This window comes from Apodemus sylvaticus, chromosome 22 (genome assembly GCF_947179515.1).
Source record: "Apodemus sylvaticus chromosome 22, mApoSyl1.1, whole genome shotgun sequence".
In the NCBI taxonomy this organism is placed as follows: domain Eukaryota; kingdom Metazoa; phylum Chordata; class Mammalia; order Rodentia; family Muridae; genus Apodemus; species Apodemus sylvaticus.
Window position 1 is genome coordinate 53,237,023 of NC_067493.1, and position 26,848 is coordinate 53,263,870.

General features: G+C 48.7%; 1 protein-coding gene across 12 annotated transcripts in view; it reads right to left on the bottom strand.

Annotated features, from left to right (window-relative positions):
* Cit (citron rho-interacting serine/threonine kinase) overlaps window positions 1-26,848 on the bottom strand; it is a 168,875-nt gene that overhangs the window by 126,120 nt on the left and 15,907 nt on the right. For all 12 annotated transcript variants that reach the window (XM_052169024.1, XM_052169023.1, XM_052169022.1 and 9 more), the window contains exons 5-9: window positions 25,409-25,510; window positions 14,015-14,157; window positions 12,193-12,283; window positions 4,973-5,176; window positions 3,412-3,565 (exon numbers count right to left, since the gene is read on the bottom strand). In XM_052169024.1, coding sequence (XP_052024984.1) covers window positions 3,412-3,565; window positions 4,973-5,176; window positions 12,193-12,283; window positions 14,015-14,157; window positions 25,409-25,510 — 694 coding nt within the window. The remainder of the gene's footprint in view (window positions 1-3,411; window positions 3,566-4,972; window positions 5,177-12,192; window positions 12,284-14,014; window positions 14,158-25,408; window positions 25,511-26,848) is intronic.

Consider the following 26,848-nt stretch of genomic DNA (forward strand, 5'->3'; position numbering starts at 1 on the left):
GGAGAAACACCTGTTAGCAGGCGCCGGATGAATACCGTACCGCGGCCAGGGCTCACCAGGCACCTACCAATACTCAGGACAAAGCCTCCAGCCCCAGCTCAGCTACCCCAGACTGGAATGAGCCACATCGAAACAAGCACTGTGTGATCTGGTCTGTGACAGGAGAGGGACCCGCAGTGTAAAAACTGGTGAAATCCATGAAAAGTCTCTCATTTCAGAAGAATATTATAAGAAATTTTTCATCTGAGTTTTGCCAAGGGAGGAGCTATTCTGTCAGAGCTATCCACATTGGGGACAAGGGAGCAAAGGGTCCAGAGCTACTGCAGCAACTGTGCAACTTTTTGGAAAGTCTGACAGTACAAAATACAAGGTTGATTGACATTAAAAAAAAAAGAGGGATTCTTCCTCCTCCCTACCGCCTTCCCTTCGCCCTCTTGCCCTGACCCACTCTCTCTGGCCCCCATTCACTTCCGGCCCTGCTCACTCCCAGCCCATAGGTTTTTTTATTTGTTTCTCATTATGGATGGTTGTGAACCACCATGTGGTTGCTGGGATTTGAACTCATGACCTCTGGAAGAGCAGTCAATGTTCTTAACCGCTGAGCCATCTCACCAGCCCTTAAAAGAATTTCTTTAAGCAAACCTATTTTGTGAGTCCTTGGAGCCACTAACTACACCAGGAGCCGGCAGTCAATAAATGTCAGCAAGGTCTTTATGGATTTGTGTTTGTGTGTGCAGGTGCATGCATGTGTGCACGCGTGCGTGCTGGGAACCAAACTCTGGCCCTCTGGAAGAGCAGCAGGCGTCTTAACTAGTGAGCCACCTCCACCGCCCTTCCTCCACTGCTGTCTGGTCATCCTTGGCCTCCAAAGGCCACTGCACTCAGATGTGCACACCCCTGCCATATACACAGAACTATAAACAAAATAAAATCCTTCTTTAAAAGGACTAGGAGGGAAACCTGTCTATGCTGAGCACCTCCCGCTGCTGTTTCCGGTCCCAAGTCCCTAAATGAAACCTCACAATGACTGTTTTGGACGTTTCCATATCAAGTATTTCCAGATCAAGGTCTATCAGACATGAAAGTAGACAGGAAGATGCTTGCCCAGTATATGCAACCGAAGTGTCATTTTGTATACAGACTAACTCAGGCAGCCTCGGATTTGGGGATCAAAGAGGGAGGGGCATTATCCTGGGGGAACAACCCCACCTCCCAACAGGAAGGGCCAACTCTCCTGGCAAAAACAACGCAGAGTTCTACCAAAACACAAAATAAAGTTACTCAGATAATTAACCACCATTCACCGACTCACCTAAGTGGAAGTGCGTCGTTAGGGATAATTAGCAAGCTCATGCATAAAAACATTAATTGCTTGTTCAAGAAGATGAGATAAAAAGGCAAGACAAGGAAAGATTAAGGACTTGAATAGCATCTAAAGGATAGTCTATCAAATCTTTCTGCGAGCATGACAGAGAAAATGAAAATATATTACTGATTAAAAAGTCTCACCTTGGAAAACTGGGAGGGAATTATCTGAATCTTAGAAAACTGAACCAGCGTGTCTGCTTAGGACTTACGGCTCTATTTAAAGGTCATGGGTTGAAAGCTTTGTCATCACAATGCTGGGAGGTGGTGGCACCTTCATAGGTCGGGCCTGGTGGGTGGGTGAGGTCACTGCAGGACACGAAAGGGGACACTGAAGTACAGGTCCTTCCTCTTTGTGCTTCTCACCCTGCCACGAGGTAGATGGGCCTCCCACTGCGCACAACCACTGTGCAGCACTAAGCCACCACCGCTGCCGAGAGCATCAGAGCACAGAGGCCATGGGCTGAAACCTCTGAAGATCATTAGCCCTAATCAAGTGTCTCTCGCTTCAGGTTGATTTTCCTCGGATATTTTACCACAGCGGCAGAAGGCTAGCACACAGAAGCTGTCAGAAAGGCTCTATAGAAAGAAATACAGTCTGCTGAAATACCTCAGCAGGTGGTTAGAGAAAAATCAAAAAGGCCTTTGGCTCAAAACACAGCCAACAGCCATACTGTTGTCAATTGGATAAAACCTAGCTTCACTTAAGAAATGGGACACCTGTGGCATGTTACCTTGCTGGCATGAACTCCAGTGGTTAAGGGCCACCCACGCCCACTGTGGGCGGCACCAGCCCCGGGGTGGGAGCCTGGGCTGAGAGTGAAGCAGAGCTGCCAGCTCTCCCAAGCTCTTGCCACTGTGACACTGCCGCCAAGCTGGTCTCTACCCGTGAACTGTGGGCAGAACAGACCCTTTCTCCTTGAAGTTGCTTTGGTCAGCGTACCTTATAGCAGCAACAGGAAAAACTCAAGACATCAGCCACTCTTACATCTCAGCTGAAGGCAGAAGAGGCTACGCAGTCCCTCATCCTAAACAATCAGGACCCATTTTCTTTTCTCTGAATTTAGAATGTTTACATCTAGATAAAATGAGACAGACATTAGGAACCATGTCTAAGCACAGATCTCATGAATGTCCCACATACGCAGCCAGAGGTGATTTTATATATTTAATGCAAACGCTCATGAGGGTACACTCAGGAGGGAATTTTTCTACTTGGGATATCATATTAATGCTCAAAACTTTCAGATTTTGGAGTACTTTTTTTCCTTTTCTTTTGATTAGGGACTTTCAACCTGTAATCACGGCTCTAATTAGAAGCTTAGACTTGACACCTAAAAACAGCTTCCATTTCCCTTGCCTCCCATCAGCACCAAAACCAAACAGGCAACAGGACAGCCAACACTCTACTCTGTGCTGATCAGCGGGCCAGGTCACGGGGTCACCTTCAATCAACGACATGCTAAAAAAAAAAAAGTCTTCGCAACAAAATCACCGATTCATAAAGATAAATTAAGCAGACGCAGCTCTTGGTGTTGTGGATAGTGAATTAGATTCTTGCTCTTAATGACCTGATTCAGTTTACACTGATTACACAGCGAGGTGTGACCGAGTCCCGGGATGTATGCACTTCACACCCCACTTCTGAGCACAGAGCAGCACCACAGAGGAAACGCGTCAACACAGCCAGGTGCTCACCAGCATCCCAGGCAGGCTCAGCCGCAGCCCTCTGCCTCTCCCCCAACCCCCTCAGGAAGATGAAAGAGTCAGGCTGTGCTTCCTCTTGGAAGAAACTGACAGGCCCAGGGACGACCTTTGAACTCTGCAGCTTGCATTTCTAACTCCTAGAAATGTTCCGACGGCCACAGGGAAACAGGGCTTGGTAAGCAACCTGCTTCTGTGAGGACGATTATCAATCAAAGGCAGCGGCGTCATTAGCTCTTTCTGTGCTGTAAATAACTGAAGGCCTTATTCCCGTCAGTCTTGGGTGGCTTTGCAACGGTGCCCGATCCCCAAGCCCCAGCTGAAGGAGCCCGTTCTACTTACAGTTTCGGATGTTATTCCAGTCGGTCCTGGCAAAGAAAGGGTGGCAGCAGAGACCCTCGAACTTCAGTCTCTCTTTCTGGACACACAGCAAACTCTGAAGCAGATCAAGGAGCTCGCTGCTAACTTTGGGGTCATCCGGGAACTTCAAAAACCGCTATTCAAAAAAGAAAAAAAAAAAGATTTCCTTAGCCGTGACTCGGTTCGGGTCCTGAAGTGGAGTGGAAATCTCTCATACGTGCTGGTTCTTTTCATTCTTTTTTTTTTTTTAAATAAAGTTTTGTGCTCTCATAACTTTAGATCAAAGGCATATTCCGGAAATAAGTGGCCTGCTCACATCAATGAGCCCAGTCTTTTTGTTGGGGTTCAACATTCTTTGTGACTCGACCTGTGCATTGCTCTCCCGTCTACACTCGCGCGCTCCCTGCCTCTCGCTCTGTTGTCCAACAGTGAGGAGCTATTTCGAGCTCCCTGTAACATCTCCTGCGGATCTCGGCCTAGAGCCAGCACCACCCCACAGCCCTCATGGCTCCCTCCCGTCTGCCACCCCCTTCCTTCCACATGCTCCCGCTGCACGCCACACCTTTTTGCATTTGGTTTTTTGGAACAGGGTGTCATATAGTGCAGGCTGGCCTCAAACTCAAAATGTAGCTGGTGGGGCGGGGCAGGGCAGGCCTTGAACTCCTGACCCAACTGCTGCCGCCCACCCACTTGTGTTCCAAGTCTGTAGGGACATGACAAGCTGTGTGGTCTTAGGCTCGGTGAGGGGGGAAGGCAGAGCTGGCTCCCTGCTCACAGCTGATGACCTGGTTCCCAGTGGTACCTCCTGCTAAGCCTGGGTTACTGACTGAGCAGACAGAGCTGGAGGATGGAAATTAGCTCCAGGGGTTATCTAGAGAGAAACTTCAAGAGAAGCCTCAGTAACAGTGTTTGTACATTAAAAACCAAAAAAAAAAAAAAAAAAAAAAAACGAAAACACGCCAACCATTCCAGAGAATTGAAAATTGGGTGCTGCAGAATTTGAGGGAATGAGGCCTTGTTACTCCTTTAAGAAGAAGCTAAAAAAAACAGGTTCATCACAGCCTTTAGAAACAGGCTTAGCGGAGCGCAAATCTACACGTTAGAGGGTGGTTTTACTTCTACTGCAGATGTACTTGTGTGTATACACAGACACATGTGACTGCAATCCTAACTCCTCTGCTCACTCCGTCCTCGCTTCAGAATCTGACAGCCTGTGCCACTTCAGGCCTTCCCTCAGTCTCTCTGGGTCAGCCTCCTCACCAGCATGTGAGGTGGACTGAACTCCCAGGGCTGTGTGAAGATGAAGGGAGCTGAGGAGCTACCTGGTGAACTCCAAGACTCACACCTATGCACATTTGACACCCGTGAACTCAAGATGCATTTCAGAAACAATAAAAAGATGGAGCCAAGGTGGCAGCCATTTTTCCTCTTCCATGCAACCTAACATGCTGAGGTGCCCTCCGGATGACTGGCCCTCAAGGGAAAGCCCAAAGCTGCTCTGCTTCGCACATCAGCCCCATTTCAAGTTCTAATGACCCTTCACCTGGAAGTTCATGATGTTGTTGAAGGTCCGGGCAGAGGTTCCCTCTGTGAACGGGGTCTTCCCGTAAACCATCTCATAAGCAACCACTCCGACAGACCACCAGTCACAGTCCAGGCCGTAGGTGCCCCTCCGGTCTTCGTTCATCACGGTCAACACTTCTGGAGCCATGTAATCTGGGGTCCCAATGGGGAGCTTGGCATCCACCTAGGAAGGCAGAAATTAAAGTGGACATAGCACAGTCTCGATTACTCTCCAGTGGGTGCCAGCACCCGCATCAGACGCCGGCCGACTGGCCACTGATTACTGCCTACCCAGGCATTTAAAGCTTGTGTCAAGTGGCACACAGTCAAGAAATGCCAATGCTTTACTAACCTTTAAAAGGGCAGGGGAGGGGGGGGTTGCGAGCATAACACAACCCACAGGCAAGCAGGGTTTGTTGATAACAGTTTCCTTACACAACTGGTTTAAGGTGGATTTCCCGTAAGGTGGATTTCCCGGTACAAGCTACTGATATGCCACGACTTCTTGGCAGTACTGAGGGAGTGAACCCAGAGCCTTGTGCAAGATAAGTAAATGCTCCTTCCACGCCTGGGCTACATTCCCAACTCTACAGAACTTACACTTCTTCTATTGAAAAAATAAAAGCCCCAAGGAGCCTGGAGGGGTGGGGTGGAGTGGAGGTGAGGACATCCTCTTGGAGATGAGGGGAGGTATGGATGAGGAACCATCAGAGGGCGGATCAGGAGGCGGATAAAGACAAGACTATAAAAACATAATAAAGAATAATATATACACACATACACACAGACACACATACACACACACACATATATGGCAAAATGGGGCTGGGGAGATGACTCTGTTGAAAAAGTTCTTCTGGTATGAGTGTGGAGACCTCAGTTCGAATCCCCCAAACACACATAAGAAACTAAATATGGGGGTGCACTGGGGAGGCTCATATGAGGAGGGGGTGCAGGAGCTTGCAAGTAGCCAAGCTAGCAAAATTGGTGAGCCCCGGATTCAGTGATGAAGAGACCCTGTGTTGACCTCTGACCTCCCACCCCCATGCACATACATATGTGCACACACTCACATATGTCATGCAGACAGACAGACAGACAGACAGACAGGCAAGGAAATGAGAACAAAGCCTGAACATTGAGGAGAAGCTGGAGGCCAGCTGCAACACCAACACATGAAGTCAGCCAACACTGCAAGTCTGGGAGGGAAACGGGACCAGGTCTTAGGATCCAGTTCCACCTTCAGTCCGCCTGCAGGGCAGTGTGAAGAGGACTTCCCACCCAGGCTGCGTGCTAATGACATGGCCTTCCTCATTCCCAGCTAATGCTCCCATGGTCCCCTCACTGTTTTTGGAAACTAGGGCCCCAGCACTGCCCATGGCAAAGACACATCAGGACACGGCAGGAAGTCTTTCAATAGAGCCAAGCATGTTCCATTTCAGGGACCGTCCCCGTCTCCTAAGGATTTCTGCTTTACTGTTTAGTGCCTTTGTTTCTTGAAATGATGCTGATCAAAGAATTAGCCTCCCTGACCCTTAGCAAGTCGGCAGCTACTCTGATCTTCAGAACTGCTTTTCAAGTTTTACTGAGCGGGAGCTGGGAAGGTCTGAGGATTCCTGTCTATCTGCCTGTCTCTGCTCCTGCCCATCAACGCGGAGACAGCTGACTTCAGATGTGGAGTGTAGACCACTGCCCTGGGAGCACAGCATTTGTGGCCTTCCCTTGGGTCACCAGTTAGATAGTACAGAAAAACTCATTATTAGAGGATAAAAAGTGCCCCCAACAGAACCCAAACATCTGGGGGCTCTGGCCAAGGTCCCTTAGGGCTGGACTTTACATCAAGAAAACAGATTTAAGCCAGGCATGGTGACATATGAGTTCTGTTGTAGGTTTGCATTAGCAAGACATGCTGAAGAAAAGGAGGAGGGTAAGGAGAATAAGGAGGAGGGAGAGGAGGAGGGAGGAGGAGGAGGAGGGAGGAGGAATAGGAGGGAGGAGGAGCGTGATGGTGAATTTCCTTTGCTTTGATTTCAGAGTTTTGAGAGGAAAGGGAAGTTTCGGGTTTGGCACTTTCCCCGGTGGCAGAGTGAGACGAGGCTCCTTCAACTATGACTTCAAGTGTATCCTATCCATCCTCCTCCTACACAAGGAATGAGATTATCTCTCACTCTCTCACATATATACAATTATGAACATATTAAACATTGCTGTCATTATCCCATTCCTTTTCCACACGGATATATAATAGGAATATCAGAATATTCCTACAGCTTTCATCTTCTTTATGTATTTAATGATGCACAGGACACACGTGTACGTATGATGCTGGAATGCTGAAATGATACTGCCCTCCCCCATCCCTACTTCCTGTCCCCTTCCCCTTCCCCTACACACTTCCCCAGGCCACCACAGCACAGGAAACACTGAAACTGGCATTTCTGACACTGCTCTCTGGACATCGGGTTTTTGCTACAAGGACCCATTTGAGAATGCTCGAAAGTCATGTTGTATGGGAAACAGGCAGGCCTGTGCCACAGGTGGCAGTGAAGACACACAGGGAGACACTGAGTCTAGACAGAAGCACAATATGACTTAACCTTGACCCCAAAAGGAGCTGGCCCTGAGTACAGCCCTGATGAGGCTCACACATGTGCACATGCACACACGCACACACACAGACACACACATGTGCGTGTGCGCTCATGCACACACACTCATGCATACACACCTGCAAAAGTAGGAGTAAGTTTTCATTTCTCTAATTTCTAGCTGTGGGGCTGGGAAAACTTATACCCCCAGAGTGTGGGCCTGAGAGAGGGATGGAGGGGGAGGGTACAGCCACAGGAGTGATTTCTATATGTCTATGTTACATGCACGTGCTGTCTATAAGTACACAAGACATGAAATAGAAAAACAACAGGAACGGAAGAAGTCTTTGCTCCTGCATGTGAAAAGAATTTTTGCCTCTGGGTTTCCAGTTCCTGGAGAACTAACTACTACCACACACTCATCTAGTTTATTTACATTTCAAACCCTTTACATCTAGTTTCCTGAGAGCCAGAAGGGACACGCTAGCTGTCCACCCTTCTCTGAGACTCCAGTAAGGGAAGTGGGCCTAGCGGGCCCTGAGGTCACCTGGCCTTAGTCCTGCTGACTAAGGTAGAGCACACTAACGCTGCCTTCTGAATGAAAAGCTTGAAATAAAGACAATGGGAACTGAGGGGAAAAAAATCACTCGACTCGTATAAGAACTCAGAAAATACCCACAGACATCTGGAAATGAACAGAGACCCTCAGACTTACAGGTGGCATGCAGGAAGTTCAACACATGTGACTTGGGGGGCATGCATGTGCATCTGTGAAGAGGGACAAGCTGGGTGTCCTCCTCACTCTCCATCTTAATCTCTTACACACACACACACACCACCGCCAAGCTTGTGCAGGTCATAGGACAACTTGTAGATATCAGTACTCCCCTTCCTGCAAGTGGGTCCTAGGTAAAGAACTCATGTTATCAGATTGGTTGCAAACACCTTTAACCTGCTGAGCCATCTTGCTGGTCCTCTCTGCCTCTGCTAGCTAGCTAACCAACTCAGAGAGGCGCCTGTCCCGGGGTCCCCAGCTCTGGATTTCACTGCAGCAACACGCCTGACCTTTTGTCCCGAGACTGAACTCAGGTCCTCCTGCTCTCAAGACAGCACTTTACCAAGAGTCATCTCCCCAGCCCAGACTGCATTTTTATAGTATAGTCATAATACAAAAAACAAGCAGGACCTACGTTAGGCCTATAGACTACCTATCCAATGTGGATATGTTTCTCCACATACCATTAATCAGAGACAAAGTAATATAATTTCTCACAGATAAAACCATACAATCTAATTATAAAGTGCCATTCATCTACAATAAAAAGACCTTTCTTTACATTTCAAACACTGCTAAAGGGACTGGGGAGATGGCTCAGCTGGTAAAGTATTTGCAGTGTAAGCCAGAGGACCTGAGTTCTAGGGCCAGTATCCACAGAAAGCTAAGCCCAGCAGTACCTGCATTCTAGCACGCCTATCAGCACACACAGGTGGAAACAGAAGAACCCCCACATATATAGAAGCATATATAGAAGCAACGACAAAGATATCCCAAATCAGACAAGGTGCAACTTGGGGACTGGCGCTGAAGGTGCCACATGTATACACACACCTACATGCATGCACACATACCTGCATGTGCACATACACACTTAATACTTATATGCATGCACATACCCACACATGCATGCACACCCACACATATATGCATATGTGTTCACATAAACACCTCCACACTCATACTTGCATGCACACCCAGTCATACATGTATGCATGCACACCCACACATATACACATACATGCTTACACATCAAACATCCACACACTCACATACATGCACACACTCATACATAACATACACACACACACACACACACTAAAACACTACAAATCTGTTAAATTTGTCCTCATCAGCTTTTGCATTCTGGCCCTGACAGCACAGGGAGGGAGTAATGTTCTCAAGTGTGCGTGAGCATCGTGACTCCAGGACCAACAAACCCGAGCGTCTCTCGCCTGGAGTGCCGGCAGCTGCAGTGTGCACCGAGGAGGCACAGTGGCAAGACTTGCTCCAGATGCAAGTGCTGGGGATAGGAAGGGCTTTTATTTTTTTTAGACAAGAGTCTAGCCTTTGTCTACACTAAGTAGACCAGGCTACCCTAGAACTTGCTATGTAGACCAGGCTGGCCTCTAACTCACAGATATCCTTCTGCTCCCCAAGTGCTGGGCTTGAAGCATGAGCCCCCACTCCCGGCTCAGGGCCTACTTACTCTCCACCACCTCGTTTACTGAGGAGGGGGCACATGTCAACAGTCAGATACTTCTTACTGCAGGCACATTGTCAACTCTAGAATTAAGTCGTTTTTTTCAGACACTTCTCAATCTACAGTGGACATTTTCAACCCAGGGCAGGTTTTCTTACCTCCACCCCAGAGTACAGCAGGAGGGCTGAAGACATCTGGGGCTGTCATAACGGAGGGGAGGGCGGAGAAAGCAAGGAGAGATCAGGGACTTGGCTAAACATCCAGCCAATCACACACAGCACAGGTCCCACAACAGAGAACTATCCAGACCCGGACGGCAATGGTGCAGGATTTACTGCCGGGCTGTAAACCTGCCCTGTAATGGTACATTACTTGGGGTGGGAAGGGAGGAGAGGAGCCATGGGTGGGTCTCAGGACCTTACCCACAGAAAAGTGTATCCCCTACCACTGAGTTATACCCTCAAGACCCTTTTTAAAAAAAAAATATATATATATATATATACTATATATGGATTTATAAGCTTATGAAATAAAATATTTCCCTGTGATCTTTATTTCCAAGCATCCTTAATGCTATTTATTTTGGAATTTAAAACATATAGTGATTTGATTCTACAATATTCTTTTAAATTTTTTTGTATTATGTCTATTCATTTATTCTCTGTGGGGGGGGGAGTTGCAGGTGCCACTGTGCACACGTGGGGTAGGAGGACAGTTTGTGGAGGTGAGTTGAGTTTTCTTCCTTCTACCATGCCGGCCCAGGGATGGGACTCGGGTTATCAGAATTGACCACAAGCAACTTAACACGATGACTCATCTCACCGGCCCCTGATTATATAATTCTTAATATGAATAAATAAATAAATTATAAGAAGATAGCCTGAGCGGCTGGAATGCTGGCTCAGCTGTGAGCATTTACTGCTACTCTAGAGGACCCAACTCTGAGGCCCAGCACTTGAGGTGGAGCAGCTCACAGCACCCTGTAACTTCAGCTTTCGGGGAGCTGTCGTCCTCTTCTGGCCGTCTCAGGCATGCACACACGTGGCACATATTCACACAGACACACATGCCCGCGCATACATAAAAATAATAATAATGCCCAGCAGTGGTGGCACACACCTTTAATCCCAGCACTCGGGAGGCAGAGGCAGGGGGATCTCTGAGTTTGTCACCAGCCTGGACTACAAAGTGAGTTCTAGGACAGCCAGGGCTACACAGAGAAACCCTGTCTTGAAACCCAGTAATAATAAGTAATGACACTGAATCTTTTTTAAAAGAATAGAACCTTAAAATAAAAAGAAAGCAATGCTGAGTTTAGATAGCGCGGAGGGCTCCTGTTTGCCTAGCAGCCCAACACTAAGTACGTTACCTTAGAAAGTTCTCGGAGCGGCAGAACACACAGGCCAGATTCCAAAGTGCACAGAGCTAACCCAGCTCTGAGCCTTTTCCTAATATCAACCTAATAATATCCGCGTTTCCCAGCGGAATCTGGGAATGAAAAAGTAATTTTACATATTGTCCTTCATATAAAGGACTTAAGTCTCAGACCTGGAGGCGTTCTGAAGAGCGGTGTCTCCAGCCTCCGGTTTTATGCATTTTAAGTAGAATCTACAGCTTAGAGAGAGAGGATTTGCTCCAGTCACTGAACGAGCAGCTCAGAGTCAAGGCCTAAGGAAGCTTTTCCCTCAGACCTGTCCTTCCTACACAGCCAACCTCGAACTCACAGTTCAGTAGCAGCCAACTTTATTAGAGGATTCTTAACTCTTTGTCCTTTTAATTCTGTCATCTTCCTTGAAAGCAGCCTCGCTCAGTCTTCATCCCAGCGGCTCCCCTCCTAGCTCTCCGAGTGCAACATGACTTAACTTTTCCAAAGGCCCAAGACTGACAACAATACCTGAATGTCAGCATCTTGACACCTCAGGATGTTTAACTCCAGGTCTCTAGGGCTAGTGACTAATTTCAGTGACTAACTGCTGCATATGGAGAGCATTTAAGAAAAAGAAGATTACACGCTTCATCAAAATATTTTAAAAAAGCAAGGTGACGTAACAGAACGCGGCCTCTGTAAGGTAAAATAAAATGAACATTTTCCTTTCTTTTTAAGGAACAGGCAAGAATATACCGGGTTGGCAGGGTGCTAACAGGTGTTCCCATTAGGGCGGCAGTGTCTGGGACACACCCCTGTTCCCCCACCCCACCCCACCCTGCTCCCCAGAAGAGTCGAACCCTGGCAGATGAGGTTCCCAAGCGCTGCTCACACCGTGGTATGCTAATATCTGCCAGGTCCAAGAGGACCACAGAACGCTCTCTGCCGAGCGTGACCCCTGAGCTGTCTCATTCCACTTTCTAATCACCTTATTTGAATTCATTTTAGCGGCTGATCCAAAATCCACCAGCTTGATGTGTCCCGTGCGGTCGATGAGGATGTTCTCCGGCTTGATGTCTCTGTGAGAAGGTCACGGCCTTAGATTAGCATTGTGTTTGTGTCAGTCAGTCACCAGCTACACACCTCAGGCCTTGCAGCGGACAAAGGCCCCAGCTCATGTGTTATGCTAGGCAGGCCTTTCCTGCTGGCAGGGAGGAGTGATTAACGCCTGTCTTGGAAACTAAATTTAACTTTTTAAAAGGGAGGGAGAAAAAGAAAGCAAATGAGATGTTATCAGGTGGGATTATGTCTACTGGAGGTTCAGGCTTTTACATGGCAAAAATGAAGACAAAAAAAAAAAAAAAAAAAACCTCACCCACCCAAAGCCATGTTTTTCACAAATGGCAAAGTCTTTATCCCATATTCTGTATCCCCACTGTGTGTGTGTGTGTGTGTGTGTGTGTGTGTGTGTGGGCGAGCACGCACGCCCTTCAAAGGCCCACGTGTTGCAGGCTTGGACTCCAACGTGGCATGACGGGTGATGTGGATTCCATAAGAGGTGACACGTGGTAGGGAATCATCAGGTCACTGAAACCTGCCTTCTGGTTTATACTCTTGTCATCAATGAAAACAATTTTGCTTTTACACCCTGCTGCAGAGTCCAGCAGGTAACCTTGCTGCTTTGAACCTGATGCGGGCAGATGATCATGGCATCAGGAATGTTACCGAGCAAAGCGGTGAAGAGAAAACAGAGAGTGGCCAGAGACCAGGGACAAGGTATACATTTCAAAGGTGTCCTCTGGGGATTTATTCCTCAGTCAGTCCCACCCCCAGCTACCAGAATTTCCCACAACACCAAAATGTAGAAATAATCTTTATGTACAGTGTGGAAGCGTCACCTGTCAATAAGACACCTACAGCCAATAAGCTGAGGCTGGACTGGAAGGCGGGACATCCAGGGGAGAAAGAGAGGATTCTGGGAAATAGGCGAGAGAGATTTGCCCCAACACTGATGCAGATAGATATGTGAACCTAGAAGATGTAACTAACCACATGGCATGCCTTAGACTAGTTTAAACAGGATAACTGAGTAGTTACGAGCTAGCGGAAATAAGCCAAAGCTATTGGGCTACACATTTATTCATACATAAGAGGCCTCTGAGTCATTATTTTGGGGAACTCAGGTGGAAAATCCCAAGGTTGCCCTGAAGTGTGACTCCCTCAGAACATTAACCCATTAATGAAGTCGGAGTCCTCATGGCCCCAGCACTTCAAGCCCCATGATACACAAGCCCTGAAGGAAAATTTCAGATTTGAATCATCTGCAGGACCTCCTGTCTCTGTGTCTTAGCCACAGAGTGGGTGTCATTGATCTAACACAGCCTTCTGCCATACACCCAAAGCAACAGTACAAATGAACCAGCGAAACCTGCAAGTCAGTGAGCCAGAATGGTCCTCTCTCAATTACTAGGTGAGTACTTGGTCCCATTATGCAGCGCTGATTAACTGCTTTTGTTAATTACCATCTTCTGTTCCCAGGACAGTCCCTCTCCCCGTCTCTCAGTTTTACTACCAAAGGACCTGTGAAAGGGGTTCCTGTTCCTACCTGGCTGCATCTGGCAGCCAGATCTATGGTTGAATGGATGTGCTAAGATGCCAGCCACTTTGGAGAGTCATTAGCCAATCAGAGGCTGGCTAAAACTAGATGAAGATATCTTCCAACCCAGAAGTTACTCAGCCACTAATTTCTATGCAGGTGCTTGTACATGATTGAGAAAAGTTCTCCATAAGTTCCTGGGAACCTCACTTACCGATGCACATATCCCATCTGGTGCACGCTGTGGACAGCCAAAATCAGCTCCGCAAGGTAAAACTGAATCATGTTTTCATCTAATTGGTCCTCATATCTATTCAGAAGTGACAGCAAATCCCCTCCAGGCTGATATTCCATGACCTGCAGAGAATGCCAAAGATATTCATTTTTTTACACACCCCCAAATAGGAAACACCTCCATTGGATCCTCAAACAACACCAGACAACATAATCATGACCCTTCTACAAGGTGACAAAGATGTGTGAGACAGATCCTCAGACACAGGGTAAGGCCTCTGCCCGACAGAAACGTGAACCCCAGAGCACAGAGAGTACATCCACAGATGCCGCCCTGCATGATGCTTGCAAGGCAGACCTGAGAAGCTGAGGTACATTAGCTCCTCCTCCTCTGACACCCACCCACGCTGACACCCCAGGCATCCCCTCCCTTGGATTGGGCACACTGCATGGATGGATGTTCCTGGAGGGCAGCAAACTCACTAACAGTCATGGTGCCTTCCCCTCAGCCCAGAGCAGAATAGAGGAGGCGTGTGGTAAATGCAACATGATCGTTCCCTCTTACACTCAGTGCGGGAGGCACTTGATGATCTCGTATTAAAAATTTAACACTGAATATATACCCTTTGGCCCAGCTATTCCACTCTGAACAATTTACTTTATTGGTACTTAAAATGCATAGATAAAAGATAGGTGAGTAAATAGATTCTCTACTGAACGGTTTATAACAAGGGAAATATACTTGGAAATCATCCAAATCCCCATCCATAAGAGACAGGCTACATTTTGATTCCTCTAAGTCATGGACTATGACTCGGATATTAAGAACACATGACTCAGGCTATTCATGCTACCGTGGAAAGCTGTTCACATCACAGAAAGTGACATTATGTACAGGATAAAAAATGACCTCCATTTTTAACCAGAAGAAAAATTAATTTGTTGGTGTATATAAGAAATAAATCAGAATATATACCTCTCAGCTAAAATGCTTGGTTAGAAAAGAAAACTCTACCACAAGGATGTGAAAACCACCAATGTGAACGTGCACACACTGTGTGTGTGTGTGTGTGTGTGTGTGTGTGTATGTGTGTGTATGTGTGTGCACATGAGCATGTATGTATGTGTGCAAGTGTATGTATGTGTGGGTTTGTGTGTGTGTGTGCGCACATGAGCATGTAGGTGTGTATGTGTGTGTATATAAAGTATGCACACACAAGCATTTACACATATGTGAACATGGGCACACACCTGCCGTGTCACACAGGTGGATGTCAGAGGATGACAATAGGTGCCAGTCAGTCCTTGATTCCAATCTTGTCAGGGTCTCTTTGTGGTTTGCCACTAGAGCTAGACAAGCTGGCCCTGCTGCTTCCTGATAGCTCCTGCTTCAGCCTCCTGCCCCCCTGAAGGAGCACTGGGCCCACTGACACTCACACTGCATCTGGCTTCACATGAATGCAGCGTTGGAACTAAATCCATCACCCCGGCATGACAAGCACTTTCTATGCACTGAGCTAAATCTACAGCCCCCCATCTTTGTCTGTGAATCAGGTGAGGTGTTCATGAGTCTACACATGACCTGGAGGCCAGTGAGCTTGGTCTGACTCACCTGGTGACTTCACATCTCAACCTTTCATGGTCAGCCTCTGAGAACTTCAGATAAGACTAATCCCCTTGCTACACTGTGTGAGGATTGAGCAAGACCTGAAAGAGCCTGGCTCAGTGCCTGGAAGCAAAGTGAGGTCCAGTCCTCCGTCCCCTCCCTTGCGGTGCGTTTCATTGCTGGCTGTAGAGAAGCTAGCACCCGCCTGACTGTGCTGCAGTTCTCCTGGGGTTCTCTGACCTCTGCTCTAATGCCCACTGTGTTGGCTGGCATCAGCTTTTGCCTGGTCCTCTCAAGAAAGGACACATTTCAATGCGCTTCTGCCAAGAAACACTAAATCCACGGTAATGCTCCTCTTAACTCTCAACCTGATTGCACTTAGGATCACCATGGAAACACACCTGGGGGGAGGGGTAGCTGTGAGGGTCTAAACAGGAAAGACCCTCTCTAGACTAGGGCAGCAGCACCCCTCCATGGGCTGGGGTCCTGGGCTGTGAGTGCCTGCATGTCTCTTTGTATTCCTGGCAGTGGACACAAGGTGAGCGTTCCTCTCAGCCCCGCAGTCATGCCTTCCCTGGGATCAACCCTAAAGCACTGGGAAAGCCTTCCTTCCTGCAGCTTCCTTTGCTGAGTATTTGATCGCAGCAATGAGGGAAGAGATGGAGACATCTACAAAGCACCGAATCCCAGGAGCCAGTTCTGAGATGTGAAATCTGTTATCTTCCCAAAGGCTGCCTTTCCTGTGTCTTAGGAAACAACTCTAGGCAAGCGCGATGGCTACCCGTGGTTGCCAACACCTGGGAGGAAGGACCGCAAGTGAGGGATCGCTCCCATCATGCCCCGCGCATGGCTGGTGCGCACGGCAGTGGGCGTGTTCTTGATTCCCAGCTCTCTCTCGGTGTGTGTGGGGGGGGGCGGGGGGGGGGGGGGCTACTGTCCCTAGGCAGGTGGGCCGGGCAGTAGAAGGAAGGCAGCCGGAAGGCAGCAGGAGAGCAAGCAAGAGAGGCATTCCTACCTCTGCTCTTGTCAGAGCTCTCTCAGGGCTAGACTGTATCCTGGAAGCGTCAAATGAAGCACGCCTTTCCCGCCCTAGCTGCTTTCGACTTGTGGCATTTCTCAAAGCAACAGAAAGTTCCTAGAACAAGTCAGATACGGGCCCTCTGTAAAGGCCTCCAGGGGCTCCAGACTGGTCCTCCTCCAGGAAGTCCACTTAGCACCAGGCCAACCCAGGAGCAGATACCCTGAGGAAGCCAGGGACTTGCACAGCTCTCATAGCCTGGGAACCGACCCATTCACGTGGCACACACGGGACAACTGTCCTGGGAAGGCAAGATGCCGAACATACCTGAGCTGCTAAGAGCAAAGTGGCTCACCAGCAAGAAGCGACACCTAGAAGGGGTAAGACTATTTCCTCCAAACCAAACCACAGCCAACGACGACAGTGACGTCAGCACCTCACCTCAGCCCCGCAGGAGCCCACAGGAGCCACCTGGCTTGCTGCAGCTCACCCACTCATCCCAACCTGGTTCCTCTACAGGCATGGGATGTGGGTGAATGCTAATTTCTGAGTCTGCTTTAAATATATACTGCCATTGAGAGGGTCTTGAGCAGAAAAAGGAAATTCGCAGATAATAGCAGACACACCAGTGCTTTGGGAACGCAGATGGTTTTAAATGAGAACAAAGCATATCTGTGATGGCATGCCACTGTCACAGACCTACAGGCTCTGTTATGTGAGAACTAGAACGGCTTCTAAGTTTAAGGCTGAGAAAGTCAAAACTACAGCAACTGTGGGCAAGTTGGTGAGCTCACACACCGGCCGCTACTTAATATTTAGCGTCAGTTCCTGAAGATTCTGTTTGGTAAAACCAGCAGGACTTTCCAGAAAAATCAGCAACTCTTACAAAGGAGAAAAGACACAGGTTCACTGCGCTCCTCTGCGAGATATCCATCCAAGCTAGATTCTTCTTTTATGAGGGTCAAACAACCTCTCCCTGTCTTCAGAAGCCGGGACTGATTGAGAAAACAAGCCACAAAAATTACAACAGCTGCTAGCCTGAACACTCTGGGACACAAGGCCAAAATAGACACTCTAAATGACAAACATCTGAATAGGGTGGATCTTTATCAGAGAGCCTAATCAAACCCCAGGAACCAACACAATCTCCAATTAGCACACTGAAATCCCAAGTGTACAACATCAGCGCGGCTCTGGACCTTCCCTGAGTCTCTGAGGATTGAGGCATTACCCACAGCCTATAGCGGCACTATAGAGTGAGGTTTCATTTGGAATACACGGAGCTCATGGAGGCGGTGTGTGTGAAAGGCAGCCCAGGCTTAGCCAGGGACCGTGCTGCTACGGTCCTCATCAAATGTCACAGCGTCTTCAGGATGGGCTGTGACCCAGAGACGAGGCCCAGAGATCATTATAAACTAATGAAGAACAAAGTCACCATCTATGATGTGCTAGAATCCACGGGCAGCATCTGGTTCGGTCCACAGGTGCGTCTGTCCCCAGCTCTTGCTGCTCATCTTTGTAGAGATGGTGCGGATCTCTGCCCATTACCCCCAAAATATGGCTGCTAACCCAGAAAGGCTCTATGTCCTCTACAGAGGGTTTCCCAAGCCTGCTTGCCCATCAGAGTCACTGGGGGGAGTGCTTTGTAAAAAAATGTGACATGGGAGAGAGAGAGAGATAGCTCAACAGGTGAAGGTGCTCACCACCAAGTCTGACAATCTGAGATTGGTCCCTGAGACCCACACTGTAGAAAACTGACTCCCACTAGTTTTCCTATGACCTCCACGAATTTATCAGAGTACACACACACATTTTCAAAGATAAGTAAATTTGATTTTTTTTTAAAGTAAAAAACTTTCATCCATAATATTCGAAAGTCTATATTATGGACTAGTGTCCTAAATATCAGGAATGGAAATGGGAAAAAAAAAAGAAAGAAAGAAAAAAAAGAAAAATCTATGTCTTCATGGAGATGGCACTCAGCAGAATGCAAAAGAATTCAAATAACTGCGGCGCAGTGGTGGGGCACACCTCTGATCCCAGCCCTCGGGAGGCAGAGGCAGGTGGGTCTCACTGAGCTCAAGACCAGCCTGGTCTACAGGAGAGTCCCAAGACAGCCAGGGCTATATGGGAAAATCCTGTCTATTATTATAGAGGCAATAAGAAACATTGGGGTATAAGAGTATTTCTCCTGTTCATTCCAACGTCTCACAGAGTGAGTGAACTCAGACATCTATCGGTGCTCACAGAGCCGCACTGTTTGAGGCAGGGTCCCACTCGTGACCTCACACCTGCAATCCTCCTGCCTCAGCCTCCTGAGTCCTGGGCACACATTGGGGGGATGGATACATGCAGAGGTCGAGGAGACTGTGCAGTTCCCCCCCACCCCCACTTCCCAGGGACTGACCTCAGGTCATGAGGACTGAAGGGCAAGTGCCTTTGCGGGCTAAGCCATCCATCCCCCTGGCCTGGAGGATGCATATTTAAGGACTGGTTCCAACCCAGGGCTGCACCGGGACCATTATTGATGAGGCTGCAGAACCAATTCTGTTTCCTAATCCCATCGTATTCCAAGTTTCCACAGCAGCCTGCCCTTGAGCAGACCTTGGCTTTAACACTGCCATCGCCTCTGCTTGCGTTGTTTTCTGTGACTGCGGAGTCTTTCTGAATTATCAAGACAAGATCACAGACAATGAAGAACTGGAAAATAACCAGGCCCTTGGCATCGGAACAGTCATCTCATCGTCCACCCTTGCAAGGACCGGAGAGACATCTACACAGAGAATAGGCACAGGGCACACAAATGGGGAAGTCACCAAGTCGAGGCAATCAAAGGCAGGGAGATGAGATAGGAGAAAGAGCCCTCCGGTGAAATCAGCCTAAACAATGTGGCAGAGACCTCACAGCAGCTGACAGCCGCGCCTGGCTTGGAGCCGGGAAGGACCCGCTCTTTCAAAGCAAAGACTTTCTGGCCAACAGAGACAGAGCCCTTCGGCAGCTGCTGCTGCACATGCTAATTAAAGGGCAGATCTTACATGTGTTCGCAATGGAAGGAGCCGAAGCTTCACTGTTGGGTTTTGCATCTATACTCCAAGGACTACGGTGGCAATTTCCATTCACTGTGCTAAAGTCAAAACGAAGGACAAACGTGTGTGCATGTATCTGTGTGCGAGTGCATGCATGGAAGGAGGCGGGCATGAACATTTAATAGTTATTTAGTATTGTTATGGTTTGAACGTGTCCTCAAAAGCTCACATGTAGGGGTTAGGAGATAGCTCATCAGGAAAGGGCCCTTGGCACCTAGTCCCACGCCCTGAGCTCAGGTCACTGCCTGGGATCCACATGGTGGAAGGAGAGAACTGACCTCTACAAGCATGTCATGGCAGGCGCTGTGCACGCACCCGGAACCCACGTAAATGCTGGATAGGCACGGCGGAGCCTTGAGGTAACTTCAGCATTTGGAAGGCAGAGACAAGGGATCCACGCAGCAGCCCAGCAAACTCTGGGTTGAAGTGAAAGACTGTCTCAATGAATGAAGTGGGGAGTGAGCTGGGGAGATTCCCAACACCACCCTTGGACCTCCACATACATGTACACGTATGTGTACATAATAACCATATACATGTGTGCCCACAAACATACACATAGGGATAAAAAATGTTCACACATTGGCTATTTAACCCCACATTTCTATGGCGATACTATTTGGAGGCATGGCCCTTGGGAGGTTAGATAAAGACGTCGCGCACGAGCATGTGTATGTGTGTGTGCGTGTGTGTGTATGTGTGTGTGTGTGTGTGTTAATAGCATTAGTGGCTTTATAAGGACACATACAGACGCAAATGCTGACTCTCTTAGCATGTGACACTCTCCGCCATGTTATCATGTGGTGAGAACACTGTGACCAGGTCGGTCCCACCCTGATGCTGGTGACGCACTCTTAGGGAGTGACGCACTCATAGATGAGCCAAGGAAACATCTATGCCGCTCACACTGCCGTCTCTGGTATTTTGTTCCAGCTCTGGGAGGCGGACTAAGACAAGTTCTGTTCCAGTTTGCTGGAGCACAGCACCAGTGAAGCCTGCTGTGCAGGCCGTCTCTCGGGAAGGAAGGACAACTAGAAAAGCTTACATACTCACCGTGCACCACACAAAATGCAATGGCGCCCTCGGCATCACACCGCGCTCTGCCCTGTGCTTCGAACGCTGGCATTGGGGCGGACGGTTGGAATCCTTTAAGCAAAGTGTCCTTGATAGAGACCTTATGTTATTTGACTAAAAGGTAAAGGTAACCTCCAGGGCAGTGGTTCTCAACCTGGGGGAGGGGGCGGGGGTTTCTCATATCAGATATCCTGCATATCAGATATTTTTTACATTATGATTCATAATAGTAGCAAAATTATATTTATGGAGTAACGATGAAATGATGTTACAGTTGGGGGATCACCACAATATGGGAACTGTGTGAAAGGGCCGCAGCATTAGAAAGGTTGCGAGCTGCTATCTAGAAGAGATGAGACAAGGCCTTCTATCTCTGAATCCCTGAGCTCCAGCCAGATTCAGGCCTTGTAGAACATTGACTCACAGTCTGGACAAGAAGCCGTGCACCCAGCCAAGTATCCCAGGACATGAGTTTACGGAAGGGCAGCTGAGAGAGGTCCAGGCAAGCAAAGGAAAGGAGCAGAGGGTGGTGGGCGCCCCAGAGCTGACAGTGCAAAGGAGCCCAGCCCTGGGCCTCGGAGGAAAGAGTGACTTCAGACGGGCACTCCCTGGCACTGAGCGATCACCAGAAGTCACGGGGCCTGTGATGGTAAGACAGCGCTCCTCACAGAGACGGTGACGGCAGGAGCAGTGTCAGACCTCCCGAATCAGAGACTTGGAGAACTGAGGCCACGCCATCAAACCATGCCTCCTGAAAAGGACAAAACTCCAAATGCACTTTCATGAAACATACCCCAAGCACTGGACATAGGGCAACTATTTCCAACTCAGAGCCCTGACGGCCGTGGCACGCTCAAGCAGCCGAACCGGGGCCAAGAGGAGGAGTAACTATCTTATTTACCAATGAGAAAACTCAAACTGAGAAGGACGACTCTGGGAAGCCCAAATAAGGAACAGCAATAAAACAAGAACAGGCCTTTTAAACACCAGGTTTCTAGATGGGCAGTGGCCTCCCAAACCCTGGTTTCCAGAGAGGAAACAGGAAAACACGTGCCTGGTGATTTTTGAGGCATGCCTGAAATTCAGATAATCCTAGCCAAGAGATCAAAACAGCACATGTCTGATTGTCAAAACTATCAGAAGCTGTCACTTGGTACTAGCACAAACAAGGGCTCTGCGTTCATTAACTCCCTCCTGCCGCAGGATGATAACAGATGCCAGGGTCCGCAAATGCCCTGGGGTCAGTGGCCCAAGACAGGCCATTTCCAAACAGTTCCTACAGGGAAAGGAAGCGCTGTCCACAAAATTGCACCGGTATGGATTGGAAACTGAAAGCCTGGAAAACTGCCCTCAGACAGCACCACCAGGATCGCAGGTCACTACCAGGAGCCGTTCTGGATACAGCTGTGTAACACAATGAGAGGGAGTTCAGACGGTGGAGCGAGCCAGGAACCTGGCTTCGAGCCCTAGCTGTGACCCTGTGGGGACGGGCCACTTACTGCCGCCCCAAATCCATCCTTCCACTCTTCCAGTGAGATCATCAGACATATCTGCTGACCTGATTGAACAGGGAGGTACCCCGGAAACCGTACAGCAGTGTGTGGATATACCTGAGGACATTTCCAGGGAGAGTTAACACAGCGGGGAGACCAACCTTGACTGTAGCAACAGCATCCTACAAGACAACGGTCCGGAGGGAAACAACAAGGAGGCAGGTCAGGGGCACAGGTACACTGTTTGTCTGTCTGTCTGTCTCCCCCCCCCTCTCTCTCTCTCATGTCTCTCTTGTCTTTTTCTCTCTCTTGTGTCTCTATCTCATGTTTCTCTGTCTCTGTCCCCCCCCTCTCTCTCTGTGCCCCGGCAGCCACAAAGAGCTGTCCTTCCTGACCACGCCCTGCCTGCCATGGTGGAGACTCTGTAGACCTTTCACTGGTTTCCCTCGTGGCTTACAGAACAGAAGAGCTAGTGGGAAGATCAGCAAAGAACCTTCGTTCACGGGCCACCGGCCAGAGTCACAGCCTAGTCTTGATAGATGGGGCCAGAGACTGGCATGAATTGTGGTACCTCTGCAGTGCACCAGAAAAATGGTGAGCTGTATTCAACCGGGTGTCACTACAAGTGGGATTTTTTTTTTTTTCGTTTGCTTGTTTTTTTGGTTTTGGTTTTTTGAGACAGGGTTTCTCTGTGTAGCCCTGGCTGTCCTGGAACTCACTCTGTAGACCAGGCTGGCCTTGAACTCAGAAATCCACCTGCCTCTGCCTCCCAAGTGCTGGGATTAAAGGCGTGCACCACCACCACCACCACCACCACCACCACCACCACCCGAGGGATTTTTTTTTTTTTGACCAGCTAGAGCATAACCTAATAGGCAAGCTTTGGGCCAATGAGAGATTCTATCTTACAGGAAGCAAACGGCCTTCCTGAGGATGAATCCTGAAAACAGAGTGGAGCTGGATGTGGTGGCGCACCCCTCAAACGTCAGCACTTGGCGGAGCCAAGGGGCTCTCTGTGAATTTAAGCCAGCCTGCTCTACACAGAGAGTTCCAGAAAGGCCAGGGCTACACGGCAAGACATTGTATAAGAGCTAAATCAGGCGGGGAGCAATCGGGGTAGATGCCCAAGCTCTGGTGTATGTGCACACACCGACGTGAACGTGCACAGAGCCACTCGATAGCTCAGTGACCTGGCCATGGCGGTACGTGCCTCCCACCCCAGCTATGGGGTCCTTGAGTTGTGTGCCAGCCTGGATACGTAAGAAGACCTTACCTCAAACCACCATATCCAAAAGTGGGCTGGGTGGAGCCAGGGAGAGACTGCAGTTCATATAAAGATAAATAGACTGATTCTTCCAGATCACAATCAAAGGCAGTAACATCATTTAAAAAAAAAAATTGGCCAGTGGGCTTTCAAAACAAACAAACAAAAAAATAGCTCCTTGCTCCCTTCACGAGCCCCGTCATCCCCACCCAAGGCAACACTAGACTCTTACACGAGAGGCTGAACCCGGAACCAACATCGTTTCTACAATATGTCTTACATTTAGGAACTTAATCCTCGAAAAACCTGAAAAGGACCCCACAGTGAGCTCTGGCACTCCATCAGCTACGTCGCATGGACATGAGAGAAAACCCTGCCGCCACCCAGAGGGCTAACCTGGAGGCCAGGCTTGCAGCTCACTAACACACATGCTTAGCATGCTCAAGGTCCTGGCCTCGATGCCTGACCCCAAAACAATGGAGAATGGCAGTATGTAGTGACATCAAAAATGTCTGAGACCGATCTCACCCTGAGGCCCGAGTTGGCCTGGAACTCAGAGATCCCCCTGCCTCTGCCTCTGGAGTGCTGGGGCTAAAGGTGTGCACCACCACATCTGGAGAGAAAAGCTCTTTGGTTGCATGTACAGCAGTGTGTTCCATTTCTCGCTGCTAAGACATAGTTAAGGTCAGAAAGAGCAGACACGTCCATCAGCGGTGTTTCCTCCAGAGAGAAGAAAAGAAAGCAGAGGATGGGGCTCTCCTTGTGTATCCTCAGTGTATACATACATGTTTAAACTTATTCAAGTGCATGTGTGTGTGTGTGTGTGTGTGTGTGTACATCAGAAGACACAACTTGCAAGAGTTAATTCTCATTCCGTCTTGTGGGTTCCAGGAACTGAACTCAGGTCTTCAGGCAGCCCGACCTGCAGGGGCCATCCTACTGGCCCAGTATATGCATTTAGAGGGTGGGATTTGGAGGTACTAGTGTGTGTTTTTAATTTATACTTTAACAACTGTGCGTAGTCATGGGGTACAGTATGATATTTCGATAAATATATGCAATGTACAATGGTCAAATCACAACAGTTAACAAATTCACCATGCTACCACATTTACCATCCGCTTTGTCCTGGGGCCATTCAACCCTTTCTAGTTAGTGTGAGGCACATCATGTTGAGATAGTTGCCCTACTGTAAGACACCGAAACTTATCTCTCTTACCTATGCATTCATGGTAATCTAACTGGTCTACCCATTATCCATCCCTCCCTGCCTCTCTTCACCCCGGTAACCAGGCAACCACCATCCTATTCTCTGCTTCTAGGAGAGAAACCCATCCGGCTTCCACATGTGAGAAGGGAGCAGCCTGCGTTTTCTTACATCAATCATGCGTTATTACCTTCACTTTTAAAAATTAAAGCAAGACAAGAACACCTTTAATCCCAGCACTGGGCAGGCAGAGGCAGGTGACTGATCTCTGTGAGTTCCAGGCCAGCCTGGTCTATAGAGCAAATTCCAGGCCAGCCAGATCTACATTATGAGCCCTTGTCTCAGGAACTAAATTAATTAATTTAATTAAAGCAAGATTCTATTAAAGGTAGTTAGAGACTATTCCCAGTTAAATGACTTCTCGCTGAGCACTGTGGCTGCATACACTGGGCCTTTTCTAAGTGGGTCAGCTCTTAATCATTGGAACAAGGAATGGGAGATGTCTAGTCAGAAAACCGGATGAGAGAGAGATGTCATGGGCTACACCGGCAAGAATCATTCTCAATCTGCGGTATCTGAGTATCAGAGCCACGGAATGTTCCATGGGGACAGACGCGAAGACTCACCAGGTAAAGGTTATTTTTGTCCTGAAAGGCGTACTGTAATTGGGGGATCCAAGGGCTGGTGCTCCGAGATAATATGTTCCTCTCCTCCTCGAAAAATGAAACCTGAGGGGGGAAAGAAACTCTTTAGGCAACTGTGATACAACTAACTATGAAGGGGGAATGGCCTCTGTCCCACCTTTCAATCTACCTTTCCCGGTATTAAAATAAAAATCACTTAGCACAACCCTCTGAACCTGTGCTACTAACCTGCTCAGCTCAGAGAGGCCTACTCGGGCCTCGCGCTATCCACCCAGTTATGTCCTTAACACCTCTCAAGTCACTTTTTTTGAGCTTAAATATTCTTTCTCTTCGCATGCACCTTCGCTTCCTAGCCAGTTCTAACAGGTGCCGTGGGTCCAGGCCAGGTAAGCCAGGCAGAGTGCTGCCAGCGCCCAGCCCGAGGAGAGCAGCAAGCAGGTGTGGCAGCTGGTCAGGCTGGGCTCCCAGGGGACCGTGCAGTGGGACCTGCTCTCATCAAATAAATAAGTAAATATAAAAAAGGCTGGTCACGGAAAGATGCTCCAAACCCCAATGCATAGGAGAAGACATCAGGACTGAGGGCCAGTCTAGCTCCAGGGTCAGTGAAGGACGCTGACCCAAAGGACTGTGGTGGGACACGACAGAGCAGGACACCATCCTCCTCTGGCCTCTGTGGCGAGCCTTTATGTCCTGAGTGCAGGCCCATGTGCCACCACACCCAGTTTATGCGGTCAGTGCTGGGGACTAAACCCATGACTTCTGGCAGGCTACACAAGCACTGTGGCTTCTGCGCTATATCCCGGGCTCTGCAATGTTATTAAGTAGCTAGTCCATGTAGTCCCAAAAGCCACCCTGGAGACCCCAGCGCTAAGTCTAAGCTGCTTAGCAAATTGGAGCCCCCGCTAGAGGGCTGATCCTTTTTCTGCTGACACAGGGAAGGCGGTCAGTGGGGGGAGCTGGATCTGAACAGGCTCAGGCCGCACTTGCTCTCCGTTGACTCTGCCTGACTCCTGAAGGCTCCTTTACTGTAACAGGTCTCTGAGGACCGTTTCTGGCTGTCACAGCACTCTGGCCTCTGCCGTGTGATGAGGACACCACTTCTTCACGCCCTCTCTGACAACTCCTTCAGTTTTCCCATGCTGCCTTTCTCTCTTCATATCCTTAAATTCCAAATCCCCAAGATAATTCCGTGAGGGGGGTCTCCCTTTATTATATTGACTCTCTCATCCATGGCATATTTACCACAATAGCTAGTTTTATTAGCTCCAACATAAATAGGGTTTTTAAAGGCCCAGGCCCGCCCCTCAGCGCCATGGTCACTTGAGGTCCTTTCCCTGGAGGAAAGTGCATCTGCTTGGCTCCCGGTCGCCTGCCCGCATGTGGCGCGCTAAATCGGCTTCATCTTACATGACTGAATGCAAG